This window comes from Conger conger, chromosome 3 (genome assembly GCF_963514075.1).
Source record: "Conger conger chromosome 3, fConCon1.1, whole genome shotgun sequence".
Taxonomy (NCBI): Eukaryota; Metazoa; Chordata; class Actinopteri; order Anguilliformes; family Congridae; genus Conger; species Conger conger.
In genome coordinates this window covers 76,880,422-76,899,345 of record NC_083762.1, presented here as the reverse complement: position 1 = coordinate 76,899,345, position 18,924 = coordinate 76,880,422, and the positions used below count along the sequence as shown (strand labels likewise).

General features: G+C 47.1%; 1 protein-coding gene across 5 annotated transcripts in view; it reads left to right on the top strand.

The window, feature by feature from the left end:
* The window catches only part of myo1b (myosin IB), a 103,123-nt gene that overhangs the window by 16,627 nt on the left and 67,572 nt on the right, over positions 1-18,924 (top strand). For all 5 annotated transcript variants that reach the window (XM_061234723.1, XM_061234722.1, XM_061234721.1 and 2 more), the window contains exon 3: positions 6,189-6,304. In XM_061234723.1, coding sequence (XP_061090707.1) covers positions 6,189-6,304 — 116 coding nt within the window. The remainder of the gene's footprint in view (positions 1-6,188; positions 6,305-18,924) is intronic.

Genomic DNA, 18,924 nt, shown 5'->3' with positions numbered 1-18,924 from the left:
CGCACGTATCAAGGTCATAGAACAAACGACTGAACGGCACAATTCATATATGATTGGTCGTAAGACCATGAACATAAGTGCGGTGCGCAAGGTACGTTACATTAACTCAACATGATAATTAAAACTAATGTAGTGTAATTTACATTACAGTTTTATCCAAAGCGACTTACAGTTAATTAGACTTAGCAGGTGCCAATCCCCCCCTGGAGCAATGTGAGGTTCAGGGTCTTTCTCAAGGCCCCCACAGCTGCAACAATCCTATTATGAAAACACTGGGGCTTGAGCCACCAAGCCAGTCAGATCCCTTTAAAAAAAAAAAAAAATTGTAAAAAAAAATGTAAGTGCATTTTCTTTTCTTTTTTTACATTTTATGTTGTTGATGAGTTTATGAGTTGATCCTAGCTCCATATCTCTCAGACCATTCCCATTTGCACTTATTGCACCCTTGTGTTATTTCTGGATAATTGAAGGTTTCACCCTCAGGTTAGCCTCATTTAGACGTGCAGGCTGCATGTTCTTTTTCTTCGTATCGTCCTTTTTCGTGCGTTTGTCACGACACGAACCGTTTCACGGCTCGATCCTGCTAACGCAGTCCGGCCCGATAAATCACTGCACTGTGGAAACCTGGGTTAAGTTTCGGTCGAAATGTCACGTGTAGAAAAGAGGACGGCCAATGAGCACCTTCCTCTCCCCACGGCAGCCAATGAGATCCCAGCTCCTGTTGCCGGGTCTCTCAGGCCCTGGGGCTTTTGGTTGGGCCTGTGATTATCGCACATGTACAGGACTCCTCTCTGGCATTAGGGGGTGATGTCACCTCCATGCGCTGTGATTCGCTCCTGTCGCCTCACTTTAAAAAGGCCTTGGGCTCTTTGCGCCATTAATATCTTTCCCTGTGTCTGAGCTGTGTTCCTCTGTTTCACATCGCACTCGCCTCGAATCTGCAACACGGTCTTGCCTTCCCAGAACGCACCTTCGGTCGAATGTACTGCATTTCAGTAATGAAAATATTTTTTGGTGTTGAAATGGGTCTAGGAATGTTGGTGAAGATGTTGGTGCGGTGGACAGCTCCATCCCCCATGCAGCGGGAAGCCCCCCCCCCCCCCCCCCCCCCCCCCCCCCCCCCTCGGGTGGGAGCAGGTGTCTCTGGCTGTCTTTGTTTAAGATGCGTGTGATATGAGGCGAAGTATGACCACGGGGCGGAATCCACGTCGCCTTGTTCCTTGTGTCCCAGGGTGTGCGCTGTGGATTCACGCGGACTCCATTTCGGTCCGGTTTCCTGCTGATAGACCATGCGCAGGGAGAGTCGAGCGCAAACCGTGGAGCCATCACTTGGGCTGCATCTTGGCCGATTGCAACGTCCCGGTTGGGTAATCGATGCCTGGAATCTGCACACTGCGGCTTATTCCGTAGTGGCAGGGCTGTGCCGCATATACGCTGAGGAAGGGCTCTGCCCAAAATGTCTGCGCGTCATTTTAAAAAAAAACAAAAAAAAAACTGTCGAATAAGTCGCAGGTTTGCAGACCGTCCAATATTTTTAATCGAAAAGGGATACAGTTTTATATTGGTGTGAGATTAGTGCATCGTCCTGTTATTGGACCGTCCTGATTGGGCTCGTGCCAAAATGGCGATGGGCTGTAGGAGGGCGTTCTCTCCCCAGGGTGCGTTTAGCCGCTTATCTGTCTCCGGATCTTATTACCGCCTGGGCCATCTTTTGTCACATACAGGTGTGTCTTTAGCTCACCCCGAGGCCTTCTCCCACAGTCTGCGCCTGCTCCCGCCCCGCTTCAGTTCTGCCCCTTTCTTCTGCTCCGTGCGGGTCACATGGCTCCAGATGCCCCCCCCCCCCCCTTGTTTATTTTAGTTGGCTGGAGCAGGGCTGAACTTGTCACTCACTTTCTGTGGAGTTTCTCATGCCTGTCACCGCAAACACAACTGCGCAAACGCCGACCCAAACAAGTCGAGTTTGATTCCAGTTCTCTCCACTCCTCTCGCCCGCACTTAACTTGAGTACGCATTTAGCGTGAGCTGCTTTTTAGCTGCTTCTGCGGTCGGACCGGGACGTGCAAGAGCCCAGGCGTTGATTTTCTATTTTCACAGCATGTTTTCTAACCCTGGACTTGGGAACTTGTGCTCAAGTACAGTATATTTCCTGATTAGTGGCAAATGAATAAAAATGGCCTTCGTAGACTTTAGACTCTTTTGCAACGCGGGCAGTCGGTTCCTTTGTACATGGCCTTGTCAGAATCGTTTCGCAAGGCTGATTTCACCCTGCATGGCTGTGTTCAGAAAGCGTTTCTGCTGGGCTGTAGCCTTTGGCTGGGTTATGCGGTGTTGTTGGTCATTAACGCAGTAGTCTACATGGGTAAATGTTAAAGCCTATGTTGGTGCTAAGCCTGATGGGATGAAAAGATGCCACTTGTCTTCGTTTGCTGATCAAGATAGCCCCAGGATAAGTGTGAACATTCCTGGGTAGTAGATATATGTGTGTGTGTGTGTGTGTGTGTGTGTGTGTGTGTGTGTGTGTGTGTGTGTGTGTGTGTGTGTGTGTGTGTGTGTGTGTGTGTGTGTGTGTGTGTGTGTGTGTGTGTGTGTGTGTGTGTGTGTGTGTGAGAGAGGGCCTGTGTGTGTGTGTGTGTTTGCGAGCGTGCGTGTCTGTGTGTGGACTGTGCGTTTGCCAGCGTGTGTGTGTGTGTCTGCCTGTCCTCTCTCTCCTGGAATACACACATCGCATTCGGGCTTCTACGCTGCGCTCTGTTGGGCTGACGTGGGAAGCGTTGCCATGGAGAAGGCCTGGTTGGAGGGTGTTATGCAACATCCTGAGGAGAAGGGGCTACTAGCCCGGGGAGGGGGGGGGGTGATGATTTGCGGCTGGTGGGCCGAAATCAGCCAGAAGAGTGGTACTCAAACCAGCGCTCACAGTAATAATCATCTCCACTCATCACCTCCTACCGCTGTATCAATTAATAACCCGCCACACGTATTATCCTGGTGGCGTGCCCGGAGTCTATCCACAGCCGTTTGCCGAGATTGCATCCGATTTCACAGACCAGAGACCTCTCGCGTTGTCACGGTAGCCTGTGCGTGTGCGTGTGCGTGTGCGTGTGCGTGTGCGTGTGCGTGTGCGTGCGCGTGCGCGTGCGCGTGCGCGCCCGACTGTGTCTTGGGAGCACTCGAAGATTCACCTCAAATTGTCGACACTTAAATCAGGCTGACGGTATGCATTCCTGAAAAACCCAAAATGCAGTCGCCAAAGTGTGTTTCTCTGCAGCAAAGTGCTGCCCACCTTTCCTCTACAGCCACCCTGCGCTGTTCCGAGGCCTGAATCGGGAAGCCGAGCTGGTGACTGAGTGACTGAGTGACTGAGTGACTGAGTGACTGAGTGACTGAGTGACTGAGTGACTGAGTGACTGAGTGACTGAGTGACTGAGTGACTGAGTGACTGAGTGAGCTGGAGTAAAACCCGGAGCAGCTCTTTTTACTGCATCACTTCTTCCGTTTTTACATCAGTGTCACTAATAGGCCGTGTGTTACGGACGTTCGCTCAGGATCTGTCCTTGTGTGTTACGCAGAACAACTTCCACAGTTTCCATCCCGAGCACAATCTGCGGATTGTTCAAGTGGTACCTCCTCGGAAAATTGCATTTTAAAATGGCAGCATGCCTCGTAACTTTGTTTTAAACGCGGTGGAAGACCGTACGATACCTGTAATGGAACAAGAATCTTTGATGCAACGTTAACACGGGAATTTTGTGTCAGAATTCATTTGGTTCTTCTTTGACTGGTTGTCCTCCAGGCAGAAAGGCACAAAGAATTTGAGCTCTCCTGCAGCTCTCTTCATCCGGAGTTCATGCCTGACTGTTAATGCGCTGAATTTAAAGGAAATGCCGGAGATCTGCAGTAAAAGTACTTGCAGTGGGAAAAAAAAAACTAAATTTCAGTGTTTGAGTAACACCTATTTGCCTGACCGTAATGGCCTGCACATTTAACACTATTTTTATATTCTAATTTTCTCAGTCATAACGAGAAAATGATGATAAGCCATTCCTGGAGGAAAATGGAAAGAAAAATGTCTTTCTAGGAAAACTGCCTCAAACCCTGTGTTAAGAAACTCCTATTCCTACATCACTCGGTCTGAGATATCATATCTACATAATACGGTTAAATATAGAAGGGTTTAGTCTCATCTTTAATATTGCCGGGCTCATTACATCTCTTACATTATCCGTACGTTACTTTACCCGGCCGCAGATGAACTTACCTGTCAGTGTGCTGTTGTTACTGGGTACTTCCCTATAATGGTCAGGAAATGAGAAATCTGGTGACTGTAAATGAGACGGTGAAAACGGAGATGTTTATGTAAGTTGTCTGAAGAGGCCTAGCAGCCCCCCCCCCCCCGCCATGTCAGACACCCGACCTCTGACCTCTGACCTCTGACCTCTGACCTCTGACCCCTCCCAGCCCTGCGCTGACTGTGTCCCCGACTGTGCTATTCTCCCAGGGCTGCGTCCTGGGATTCCGAACATTTTTTCCTTTTCTGTTTTTTTGAGTTTCCCCGACGTACCCCGGGCCCCGCGTGTCCGGACAGATCCCTGGAATTCCCAGCTGAAGAGCGCTCTACGCACGCACCTCTCCCCGGGCAGCTGTCGTTCTGCTGCACGTTTGGGAGCGCGTAGGGTTCGCGTTCAGCGCCCGTGCATTTTCATCAAGATCAGCGCTGCTCAACTCCAGGTCCTGCGGGCCCGCCGTGTCTGCAGGTGTCCGCCCCTGCCGTCTCCTACCCCGCCTGATTTCACTCATTGTTTCACCCGCTCGGTTCAGATAAGCTAATTGGTCAAAGCAGGTGTCTTTAGCGCATGGTTCAAGCAAAGGCCTGCAGACACTGCGGCGTTGACTAGCCCTTGATCAAAGTTGATAATGCAAATATCGTACCGTCTCACTGTACCGTTTCCACAGTTGATGGATAAGAATGCGGTTACCCTGGAATTTACCTGTTGTCTTATGATCCATTGAGATGAGGCAGCCCATGTTTGGTGAAGCTTGTACAATATGCTGTCTGCCTATCTTATCAAACAGGGTTTCTGTACACTAAGGACGTGCAGTACAACGCAGTGTTTGGCTGAAAAGGTACCACGCTTTCTGTGTGTTCCTCGAACGGCTTGCTTTTTTTAGGTAGGCTTACAGTAGTGTTTGGATGCCACACTAGCGCTCCAATATGAGCGTGAGTGTAAACATGGCTTCTAGTTTTTCTCATGAACGACAGTGGACACTAGATAGTCGCCAGTGGTGCCTATCTGCTAAATCGCAGCGCTGACATTCCCTGCTCATTCAGCTGAAATGAGCCCTTCGCAATGACTGTTTAGATTAAGGAGAACGTACAGTATGTTCTTTTTGAGACCGCAGGTTGACCAGGTGTATCCGATAGATCGGTAGGTGTGTGAATACTCTGAACCGTGGGTTCTGACCTCTGTCATAGGCCCTGTGATCACTTGCAAAGTCAGGTCCAGCCTCAGCTCCACCACGTGCCACTGACACCGTGTGATCTCACCGATAATAGAAGGCTGTGTTTCACTTCTCTCTCTCTCTCTCTCCCCCTCTCTCTCTCTCTCTCTAAATTATTATTCTTTTTTTATATATATATATATATATATATTTTTTTTTTCCATGGAAAGTTTCCTCTCCTGAATGTTCCAGAATATTCCCTAGCTGTGTGCCACTTCTCCCATAGAGCCCAGGGTCACCTCCACCCCAGGGCTGCGTCTCCATAGCGATCAGAGAAGAACTGGTTGGTTGGTTAATTTGTTTAGTTTAATTTGTTGACTTAATTTTACTTCATATTTATTACCATACCATATTTTACAATTTACAGTACATTGTGTTCATAGCCCTTAGGTATCAACCACACACACTGAAATTGAGGTAACTAGACACAGTAATATCATGTAATCAACATTACGTTACATGTCACTTGGCCTGGCGCTTCTATCCAAAGCGAGTTACAGTTGGTTAGACTAAGCAGGAGACAATCCTTCCCTGGATCAATGCAGTCCTTGCCCAAGGGCCCAACGGCTGTGCGGATCTTACTGTGGCTACACCGGGGATCGAACCGCCGACCTTCCTTAACCATGACGCTACCGCTGCAGGCCGCACAGAAACTAACGCTGTCCTCCGTGTCTTTGCCTTTCCCGCAGACCTACATCGGGAGTGTGGTCATCTCCATAAACCCCTACAGGGCTCTGCCCATCTTCACCCCGGACAAAGTGGAGGAGTACCGCAACCGCAACTTCTACGAGCTGAGCCCCCACATGTGAGTCTCCGCCCGCGTCCCGCCCCGAAACCCCCCCCCCCCCCCCCGAAAACCTTTTATTGTGTCTCGCGTGTGTGTGGGCTCCCATTTGATATCGGGATGCAAAAACCAACAAAGGGCTCCTGTTTCAGAGCGCTGATGTCCGCCTTTTCCAGCAAAATGTCAAACGCATTTCAAAGTCAAACGGCTGCCTTACTCATCAGTTTTTAGTTTTTTTTTTTTTGGGGGGCAGAAATGCCAGGAAACGCTCGAGAATACCCAACTTTGCACAATGCCTGTCTAAGACAGCCGGCTGGCAGAGTAAGGCCCTATTTCTGTGAGCATAACTTTCCATCAGCCTCATTCAGACGTCCATGGGTGTGGGATCAATCCTGCTTTCGGTCTCCAGGCTCCACCCCAATGTGGGAAAAGCACTGCATGTCAATTTACATTTAAATTTACATTTACCACCAATAAACCGTGATATAACTAATATAATAAGTGGTAGAGGAAATTGTCAGAATTTTATTCCACGATAACAGACAATGACAGGTCATGTGTTTGGTAGCTGATAACCGATGAAGGTTCTTCGTCTTCATTGATTGATTTTCGGCGTATTTCAAAACCTAAGTGACCAACCTAAATGGAAACACAAGTTTTACTTTGTGCACTTTATGCAGTTAGGTTGTTAATGTACAGTAGATGGTTTTGAGATTCAATGCACTCAGTGTCTGATTTACTGCATTACCTTTCAAACTGCAGTATCATAATTGTGTATAAACGTACACAAAAAAACAAAAAAAAAACCCAAAAAAAAACCACGTGTGCCACTCTGTTGTTCCAGCGTTGAGGGGGAGTTTCTGTTTCATCCTTTTCTGCGAGAGCGTTTCAGCTTCAGCAGTCTGTAATCAAACTGACAAACGGTTCGAGGGCACGCTTTCTACCCGTTGAGCTCTGTTGCTCTCAAAGCCCGTCTGCAGAGGTGCGAAGCAGCCAGGCTAGCCACTGTCTCTCATGTCGGCTCTGCTGGATTTGGGTTTCTATCACTGTCACTGTCCGGTCCTTTGTGGAAGCAAAGGTAACGGAAATTAAATGAATAAATAAAAATGCGAGCACAGTGTTAGCGCTGTCGTAGCACAGTGTTCACAGCGTAAGCAAATCCCGTGTGTCAGATGGTGATGTAACCAGGAACACCATGTTATTTAAAAAAAAAAATCCCCAAAATGTGGGAATTGGGGTAAGAGTTTGCACAAATTTGGGCCACATTGCCCGAGCGCTAACGCTTGCGCCTGTGCGTCTGCGATGTACGCAGGTCCATTTGAAGATGAAAATTGCCGCTCTAAATTGTCGGAGGCGCGCTGCCCTTCGACACTGGATCGGAGGCCTGAGTTTGCCGTGGTGCTGCCCAGTTCTGCCCAGTGCTCAGTGCCCATCTGTCTGGCTGGATCAATGCCGGCTCGTTAAAACAAAGGATGTCTGCTCGACAGTTCGCCCCCCCCCCCCCCCCCCCTCTCGCTCCAGCTCCAACTGACACTCGGGCCACAGAAAGGCCGCCCGCCCAATCCCAGCATGCACCGGTTCAAACACAAAGGAACCCCAGCCCGCAGACAGGATTCACCCCACAGGGAGGGTGGGGGGGGTGGGGGGGGTGTCCTGTCTGTCAGAATTCAGGCGGGAGGGGGACTCCCAATGCCTTTTTGCTCTCCATTACTACAACCCCCCCGACATACACACACCACTCATATACATACATGCATACGCACACACACACGCGCATACATACACACACCACACATATACATACACACACACGCTCTCTCTTTCTCTCTCTCTCTCCATTACTACAACCCCACACACACACACACACACACACACACTCTCTTGCTTGCAGTAGCCATGGCAGAAGGTGGGCAGATGTGTCCAGCTGTTGCTTTGGCGAGGCCAGACAAAGAGGATGTCGCTGTTCCCTTTTTTTGGGGGGGGGCCCCTCCATCTGGGATGTTTTTTTATGAGCCTCAGCTTCTCTCCGAGGGCCCCCCCGACCCGTCCAACTATTTTAGAGTGTGCCTCACCCTCCCCCCCCTTCTCCTGCCGGGATGCTGATGCAAGGCTTTCAACAAAACACCCCCCCCCCACCCCCACCCACAACCATACCCCATCATCTCTGATCCAGGGCCAGAGGCTGATCCCGCACCAGCTGTGCCTGCCATCGGAGCTCCCCGCTGGGGCAGGGCCGGTAACTGAGAGCCTGGCTTTATAGGCCTCGTGGGCGCGGCACTCAGGCTGCCTCAAACAATTAATCAAATTTAAAAAGCCAGGGAAGGACCAGAGAAACGGGCCTCTGTCACACACACACACCGATTCTGGTTCTGCAGCACACGCCTCGTTCCTTCCGCTAGCTTCATTGACGTTTTCATTTTGGAGAAATTAACTGTGAAACGCGCTGAACCAGTTGGGGCCACTTTGAATCGATTTGAATTCGGTCAGGTGCTGCACTTGCATCAACCATCCATCCATCCATTATCTTAACCCGCTTATCCTGAACAGGGTCGCAGGGGGGCTGGAGCCTATCCCAGCATACATTGGGCGAAAGGCAGGAATACACCCTGGACAGGTCGCCAGTCCATCGCAGGGCACACACACCAGTCACTCACACACTCATACCTACGGGCAATTTAGACTCTCCAATCAGCCTAACCTGCATGTCTTTGGACTGTGGGAGGAAACCGGAGTACCCGGAGGAAACCCACGCAGACACGGGGAGAACATACAAACTCCACACAGAGAGGCCCCGGTCGACGGGGATTCGAACCCAGGACCTCCTTGCTGTGAGGCGGCAGTGCTACCCACTGCACCATCCATGCCGCCACTGCATCAACCATATTTGTAGTATTTACTTCATCTGTATTTGTCCTTAATATTGCCCCTGAATGCTTGTATTAGTGGAACATTTTGCGAAACATTTTGTGAAAAATATAAAAAGTCAAATGATTACATTTCCATAATATGTAGGCTAGACTGTAATATAATATTCCATCATTGAGACCAGTGCTGGCTGTCTTTGGGGTCCAATAACGCTCCCTCTTATGGCAGAGATGGGGGGGGCAGAGATTAAGCCCCCTGCAATTAGGGGCTTCTTCCTCACGCTCATTACCACTCGACAGGGCCAGTTATTCTCAAAGGCCCATAAATCGATCTTAATCCCCCATGTCTGGGCCATCTGGACAAGGCTTTTGTGCAGAGAGGTACGAGCGCGGCGAGAAACTGACCGTGACACTTCAGACTCATCACTTTCTGGCAGCCATTTTTTATTTATTTTCTTCACCAGTCTTTTTGCGACCGTATCCAGTCTCTCGGCGGACATGTAAATGGGCCGCTCTCGGCACTGCCGCGGGCTGGTTTGCAATGCAAAATTTATTTGCCGATCAACAGGCGCATCTTTTTAAAGGACACATCGCTTCCCCCCCCGATCACGGCTGTAGATCATTGTTTGCGTTTGGTAGACAAATTGAAGACGCTCATTTGCATTGATTTGCCTGAACTTGTGCGTTCGGACGGGGGCTGTGAAATGCGTATCTGCAGGGCATGGAGTCTGTTTTGCGCTCTTCGTCTTCCACTCAAATTCTTCAAGGCCATTAGTGTGGAAAATCTTTGAAAAATTTGCAGAAGTTGCAGTTAAAACACCAGAAGACCAATACATTTATCTATTTACTGATAGTTTAGTAAACTCTTATAGTTTACCAGTTTGGCCCTGCGATGTGTGTGTGTGTGTGTGTGTGTGTGTGTACCATTAAAGTGGGGGCCGAACGCATAAACAGGAAATTCGGCGGGTATTAACGTCACTTTGTCAGAGCTGTAGGGGGAAGGAAGCTGGATTCAGAGGGAATTAATTGCCTAAACAGCCCCCCCCCCCCCCTCAGAGGGGGCTGTTTATTTTACCACGCCGAACTGGGCTTTCAGGGGTCGCCCGCGCAGTAAAACAACCTGATTAAATTAAAGATAAACATTTACATAGCTTAGCCAAGATCTTCCACATGCCGGCTCATCCGGCTCCAGGCCTGAAGCTGCCTTCCTCATCCCGGAGCGCTCCGGCTGTCATTCCCGTTTACGCAGAGCCACATCCGGAGGAAAACTTCACGCCGCGCTGAAAAGCGCATCGTCCCCGTGTCACTTCAGCTGCCCTCCTCGCGTGCGGTTTTAACCGAAGCAACGGCAGAGAACCACCCCTTACGCAGAATTCCAGTGTGAGACTTAGGATTCCTGGTCCTCAACCTTTGCCGGTGTTATATATAAAAAAATTAAACAATGTCACAAAGCCAAATGATGCTTGCTTGCAGCTCTTATTCAGTTTTACGATGCCAGGGGTGTTCTGAAAGAAAAGCAGCTTGCCATAACATTGTTAATCTATTTAAAGTGTTATTGCAGACGGTTTAACGGCGGGATAAAAGTCCTGGACCTTCGTCCTGATTGTCTGTGAGTGGGGATGTCAGTCATCCTCAGAGGTAATAACCGTCAGGTAATGCCCCGTGTTGTGGCGTGTACACTTTAGTGAGGTAGGGGCAAGACTGCAACCTTGAGCTGGTGGGAGTCGCCTACACAAATGGTCAAAGGTTCAGTGATCATATCAAAATAAACATGACCTCCTTTGTGGCAGATGGGGGTGACTATATATATATATATATATATATATATATATATATATATATATATATATATATATATATATATATATATAATTTTTTTTTTTTTTTTTTTTTTTTCCCAAAGAACAAAACCTTGGCTAAACTTGCCACCCTGAATCTAGAAACTTTTTTTTTTTTTATTATTATTATTTTTTTTTAAACCTCTAGCAACATTACAGTTGCTGCTGAATGTTGTTAAATTCAGTAAAAGCAGCGTTTAAACATTAATGAGCAGACCGGGGCTGTTTGGAGATCAGGGCCAAATAAGCAGCCCTAAACAAAACAAACAGGTTGTGTAACCAGCTTTCATTCTGCTGTTTAATTTGGAGATCTCTGCTGACCCAAACAACACAGCCTGAACGACGCACAAGAGCAGTGCTACTCAACTCCACGTCCTGCGGGCCGCAGTGTCTGCAGGTATTTGCTCCGACCGTGCGCTGCACCAGCTGATTTCATTAATCATGTTACCTGCTTGGTTCAGACAATAAGCTAATTGGCGAAATCAGGTCGCGTAGCTCACGGTTGAAGCAAATGCCTGCAGACGTGGCCCTCAGGAGCAGAGCAGCGCTGTACTAGACCCCCGGGCCAGAACAAAATCAGTTTCCGAGCACCAGTGCGTGATCGGCAGGGCATCGTCTCTCTTGTGCGGACCGCGGTTTAGAATAGGGGGAACGAGGCAGACCACCCTGGTGAAATCACGCCTTGTGTTTCAGTGGCTCTGTTTTACAGTCTATGGGCCAGACAGAGTTTCACTGGCAATTTGTAATTTGTGCTGCGTAGAGGTCAGCTGCTCAGCATGACTGAAGTGCGTTACTACCCTTGTGAAAGAATTGTATACTTGATATAGTATACTACCTGAAGTATACTATTTTATACTAAAGAATAAAAGTATACTTTAAAGTTCATAGCAAGTATGCAGGGTAGGCTACACCAAATAACACATTTTCAAGGTACATGAAGAAATGTACTCAAGCAAAAGTGTATGTTTATGAATTGTAGTGTAGTAAAATAAAATCTCTTATGGCCTGCCCCCTTTTGATGTCTTATTCCACTCTGCTTAGTGCTCTAAAGATTTAGCAGTCAGTCAGTCGTTCATGCTGAGCTGTAAGATCAGACATGAGATTAGCCAATAAGGATTGACTATTAAACTTCAAACTGATTTATAATTACTGGTGATTAGCTGCCATTTCCACCGACTATTAATGTTTGACTGTTTGTTGCAGGATTGTATGGTCCAGAGACATTATGTAGATATTTTTATGAAACTGTACAGCACTTTGTCCTTGCTTAAAGGCGTAATTAAAAGTTGGTTGGAGTGCATTTGCAATTTTCAACTTTTTTCTACCGTTTCCCAAATGTGTACGTCATAAAGTACCTAGGCAAAAATACCACTGCATCTAAAAAAAAAAAAAACTGCTTTTGCTTTGCTACCTCACCCAAGCGGCCCAGACTAGCTTCAGTTTGAGCAAATTTGAGCTCACACTCGATCCAGTTTTAGAGTGGGTTTGTGCTCAGACTAGCTCCAGTTTTAGAGTGGGTTTGTGCTCAGACTAGCTCCAGTTTTAGAGTGGGTTTGTGCTCAGACTAGCTCCAGTTCCAGAGCGGGTTCGCGCTGGTGGATGTGTGCAGAAAACAGGCAGGTCTGGATAAAATTACACAGTGAAAATAATTTCAGGAGCCGCAGGTTAAGAATAGACTTTATATTATATAAATATATCCCTTTAGCATGAAGGGCAGGTCAGCATCTGCCCAGCATGTGGTTGGCCGAGTGTTGTCTTGGCCCCTGTCCAATCAGAGGCTGTGGGATGAGGTCATCCTGGCAGCTGAGTGCGAATGAGCTTGCTCGGTTTGTTGCTGTCGGCAAGCAAACGGGAGCCTGCCTGTGATGAGATCTCACCCGCCCGTCATTTTGAGCTCACGCCCTGATGGCAAAGGCATTGGCCAATCAGGGTTCAGCACTCGGGGGGCATGATGGGAAGTTTTCGAAAGGACTGGCAGTCTCGTATGATCTGTCGCCTACCACCAGTACTTGCTGAACGAAGTGTTATTAGTTATTGTATTGTTGTACTCGGGGTATTCTAGCTGCCAACTGTGGCATGCTAGTTTGGAAGTTGATGTATTCTTCAAGGATTCCGATTGTATCTGTATGGTTACACTAGGACTTGGAACTGTACTGTCCTCTCAGGTCCTCTTCGCACTTGTACTTGTGTTTGACCTGCACTTCGTTGTACGTCGCCCTGGATAAGCCCGTCTGCTAAATGCCATGTAATGTAATGTAATGTAATGTGTGCCGTACACTTGTGTATCTTTTAATCATTTGTATGGTTCTGTGATTCATAGTGGGCTGTCACCAGATTGCATTGCAGAGTTGATCTCAGTGAAAGTACTCACTCAAGCCACTTCGAGGGGTGCAAAGCAGGAATTGATTTGGGAGTCCCTCCTGACCCATTATAAGATAAAATGGTCACACTTTTCGATGAATTGCTATTAACTCCTGTCGTTTTTAACCAACCAACTGCTGAGTAATTAATCTATTCAGATTTAGGTGTTTGCACAGTATTAATTAATCAACAACTACATTAGTAAATAGCAATTCATATTTGAATGGAAAAAAAACTTCATGAATTGGATAGCCAATTATAGGTTTATCCTATGGTTTGCTAAAGTATAAATATTCATATGACTAATACAGTAGTAAGTAGTTAAATACATTAACGAATGAAAATCAGTGTTTCCACATCATTCATTCATGTATAACAATGCCAATTAATTAACCTTAATAGTAAAGTGTGACCTAATAGATATATAGATGCATATATACTGGATATTATTATTATTATTATTATTATTATTATTATTATAAATCTGAATAGATTATTATTATTATTTATTATAAATCTGAATAGATTATTATTGTTATTTATTATCATAATTGTAATTGTAATTATAATAATAATAATCATAATAATAATAATAATAATAATAATAATAATTAGGGGGCCCTTTGGCAATCATGGGGTGCCTATATTGCTTATTGGCTCGGGTCGGCACTCGAGAGGGGAGATGGGGTATTGGCGCTGTTTTTATTTTTATTTGCAGGAATATCTGCTCAGAATGTTTGGGTTTGAGTCCGTTGTAAAGGATAGAACATTCCGGATAAATGTGACCAATAAATGCGCTCGTCTCTCCGGGGCCTGCCCTGTGGGAGAGTATCCTCATGTCACCCTTCAGCCGTCTGGCCACCGCTAGAAATGAGCACCTTTCATCGCTCCCGTCATCCCAGTCTCTCAATTCACCTCCTCCTACGGTGGCTGTCAGAGGACAATTTTAGGCAGTCGGCACAAATGCTATGTTTCACTCGACCCTGGCTTTCCTCCCTGTTGGGAAGTCTCCCATTTTTAGAGTTGTTCCATACGGTCTGGTTGCAGCTTTGTAAAATGTGCCTTTGGATTTAATTTAATGATTCACCAGAATTTCCTGTGGGCGAATTTTGGTCTTTAAGGATCTGTTATATCAGTTGTAAATTTTCTTCTGCGTTTGACTCACGTTTCTTAATGTACTGGAAGAGCTGTCCTTTTTTTTGGGTTTGATACTTTACAAGGTCCCCTAGCTGTTAAACCAATAATCACACTCGCGACATTTAAAATAATAATAATCTTCAAACATCGTTTTCTCCTTTCTTTCCTTGGGCATGAATGCCATTCTTTGTTTCATAATGAAACCAAAACCTCTCTGGTCTTCTCTTCCTCGGGTTCCTGGTCGTCCCACTGCATAAGCAGGGCCCTCCGGTTTAGTCCATTGACACCAGGCGTGCATTCAAGAAGGCAAACTTTAGCTAACATTCGCATACATATTCAAACTTTTTTTGTTTGACGCTAACATTAGCTAACCGTTTGAAAAGGCAGTGCGCAGCGAATAAATATGGTTGCTGATGGGGAAAACGCTGAAAGAACAAAAGTTATAATACACTTAAATCATATATTTGTTCTTACTTTTAAAAAATCACAGGTAAGCAACAAATCAGCTAGCTGACATTGTTAGACCTAAGTCGCATCTGTTTATATTAAATTGGGGTTGGTGTGTTCTAAATGGAACGTTCATTTCAATCGTTCAACAGTATTTGTATTTGTTAAGTTTGTATTTTAACCCCTGGTACTCGCAGTTGGTGCCGTACAGTAAAAACGTGCCACTGAATGGATTCTCAAAAGCCTCTAAAACTGTGCCATGGAAAGGTTATTAAAGCTCAAGTATTAAAAGAGTTTTAAAAGTACTGATTTCTAGCTAGACAATGGTAGTACGTGTTGTCATAATGCCAATATTAGCAAGAACATCCATGCAGTTTCCTGGTTCTTTGTTTACAGTGGTCAACAGCTTGTGCTGTTTCCTGGTTCTTTGTTTACAGTTGTCATTTTGATTGAGGTGTGTCTTTGAAGAGGGAATAGCCTCTTATTCACTGAATGTAACTAGAGACGCTACTAAATGAGACCTTCAATAATAACAGGGAAGTGTGTGTGTGTGTGTGTGTGTGTGTGTGTGTGTGTGTGTGTGTGTGTGTGTTTTGCTGCACGTACTAATTACCTTTGTGCTTATCTAAACTCTTGAGTACTCGCTGACTGCCGAATTCGTTTTTTTTTGTCGTTGGTTTGTTCAAATAACTATGTTTGCAGCAAACGGTTACTGTTGAACAATTTCAAATGAACATTCCATTTAGTTCACCACCAACGCATTTAGAATACAAATGGCTGCGACTTAGATTTGACAATGCCAGTTGTTGCTTATCTGTGATCTATTACGGTAGAACAAATATTACATTGATTAAAGTTTATTATAACAACCAAATAATTGTCAACTTGTGTTCTCTCCGCGTCTTTCCCCTAGACAGCCATTTATGTGCCTTTTAAAATAGTTAGCTAACGTTCGTGGCTAACGTTTGCGATCTTGAACGCACCTCATGTTTGTCGTGAAGACAGGCTGTAGACCGTAGATTTGGTTTGATAGCGACGCACTCCGCTGCCTGTCAGCCACCTGCGACGGGGGATGCTAAAGACCCTGGGAGCCCATTGTGAGACCTGCCCCATCTGCTCTGCTATTAGCCCTGATTGCGTCTGATTATTGCGGAGAAGAATCGGCGGCCATTACGGGGAATCTGTGATCTCCTTTAGACTCTGAACTGAGACCAACGTGGGCTCGCCTTTCACAAACCACAACCCCCCCTCCCACCTGACACGTGCACGCACTTACACACACACACACACACACACACACACACACTCACAGGCACGCAGACAAAAGAGTGTTTCCATGGAAACCCAACCAAACAATCAGCTTTGACAGGTGCCCCACTATTCCGTCCCTGTGGACAAAAGCAGCCGTTATTCAGGACCGGGGGCCGCAGACGGGGCCCCGCGTTTCGCCGGGCAGACCCTGCCGGGGCGCAGATTTTCGACTGAGTGCTCTAAGAGGGGGGGAAGGGTGCGGACTCGGGTTACTCCCCTGTGTGATGAGGTAATGAGGTAATCGGAGCCTGGTGGCGTAATCTGTCCCCGCCACTTCAGTGCCATCGATGGGCCACCAGGGCATTGTTTGCTGGGGCACAGTACCGTCTACGCCTACCGTAAATAGGGGGCGGGGGGGAAGACTCGTTCTGTACCCCTCTCTCCTGCTGAAACCCCCATCCAGGCCCTGTGGGACCTCTCTCCCTCATGTATGGTTTATAGTGACAGATGGTTACAGCCTACCAGCTACACTGCCAGAAATCTGCTTCACTTCAAATGTAGCTTCCACTGTGGCCTATGAGATTAAACTGTGGTGTGATTATTGTTTTTTGGGAAAAAAAATAAAAATAAATCAAATGTAGTGGTAGAGCCGTTAGATGATATGCCTTAATTCACATATATTACTGCAGGAAGTGAACGGTCACCTTTCATCTGTCTGGAAATGCACAATTTCTTAATTTTAGCATCCTGCTCTCCCATCAGCTGGCAAATATCAGAAATAAAAAATTGGATACAAAACACTACAATTAGTGCATCTCATTTACCCACACACACACACACACACACACACACACACACACTCGTGCACCAACGGTGACTGGCTGCCATGCAAGGTGCCCATCAGCTTGTTTGGAGCGATTGGAGGTTAGGTTTGGCTAGAAGTGCAGTGACTGTTCACCTCTTACAGTTTGCTCTCCACGTCACACTGGATGATGGGATGGATGGGTCTCCTGGCAACGGAAACTCAAACTGAAATACCCCCCCCCCCCATTTCAGATCACGCCCACCCCCTCTGGGGCCCTCAGCAGATTGGCTCACTGATTTTACGTGTCATATGCACTTCCCCTTTCCTGTCTTTTAGGGATGGTGGGATTTATGACTCGCACAGGGAAACATGTCGCAGGCTTTGGTGCCATCTTCAGAATGTAAGAATCGGTAGGCAAGGTTTTGACATCAGCTGTGCGACGGGGTTTTCCAGGCGAATTCGGTGCCAGGTGTGAGTGAGCAGAGTGTCTTGCGCAAACGTATTGGCTAGCAGCCATGTCAGTTTGTACTATGCTCTGGCGTTGTTAATTTTTATGAGTCGCTGATACTACAGGACCTGCCGTAACCAGGAGCCGAGTTTGGTCCGTCTGTGGAATATGGAGAGGCGTGCTTGGATGCCCTGGTGGTTTGGTAGCTCAGAAAGTTCCTCTGAACCTAGTGCGCTGATCGCCCTCTCTTCGCTGTCGTTCTGGGGGACACGCCAGGCTCATTGGGCAGATGGTGCCTTGAGGAAACCTGATCCGTTTGTGTACACACACTGACTGGTGGGATGACCCCCAGATGTGCCGGGGCCATTCTGGGGTCAAAGGTCAGGAGGATTGACAGCTGTGTGTCTGGTGAATGGGCGGGGCATTCTCAATTACCACCCTGGACTGGGCGGGGCTTCCTCAATCCACACCCTTAGGCTGGGCGGGGCTTCCTTAATCAGTGCCTCGTGATGGGCGGGGCTTCCCCGATCAGCACCTCTGGGTGGGCGGGGCTTCCTTTATGAGTGACAGAGAGGGGTGCAGTTTGAGAAAGGTGCCTGCAGCAGGACTGGGAGCTTCCCGTGACAGCCTGTCTAAATTTGTCTGCAGACATGGCCTGCTGTCAGGCTTCACATATTGCTGGTGTTGAATCTTTTACCGTTTGGATGGAGGTGTCCGTGAGACTTGCCCGAGTGGTTTCATCATTTGTCCTGTGTGCCAATTGTTTTGCAGCCCGTCTCTGAGGCGGAGTGCTGATTTTTATCGCTTAATAACATGCCGTAATTGGTACGGGCAGTGATCTGTGTCCATAAAGCTGTATGTGGTAGTCTCTGAACTTACTGGAGCAAGAGAGCGTGTACGATTAATGACCCAGCCTGGGCGGGTTGGCGTGACATGGGCGTTCTGCGTGATATCTCACACCCAGGTAGAGAATTGCGCTTCCTTTGCCCAGGGGAGAAGGACAGATATCTGGTCCTGTCCTCACTGGGGTGATCACAATGTCGAGAAAAAGGTTCTGTTTGTCGCTGGATCAAACACAGTCCTGGAAAATCGGTTTCAGCATCTGATTTTTAGATGGTAGTAGCAGTTGTTTTCCCCCCCCCCCCAAGTATTTTATCCTCTCCTCAGCCTACTCCTTTGCTTGATGTTTCAGGTTACTTCATCTTTAAGTCTCCTCTCTCTCTGTGTTTAAAACTTGGTTCAGTGTTGAAGAGATGATGGTGGTATAATTGATAGGTAACCATGGTGTTCTAATGACAAACAAGCCACAGTCTGCCTTTGGACCCTGATCTGTTTCTCATGTCCTTAAACTTTGAGCTTGGTAGATAAAGCAAACAGAGGGTGAATTGGTCAGGCAATAAGGAAATGTTTTACACTTTGCCTGGGGCAATGATATAAGCATCAAAAGTCCCTGTGTTGTAATATTTTTCTAACTTCTACTTTCTGTAGCT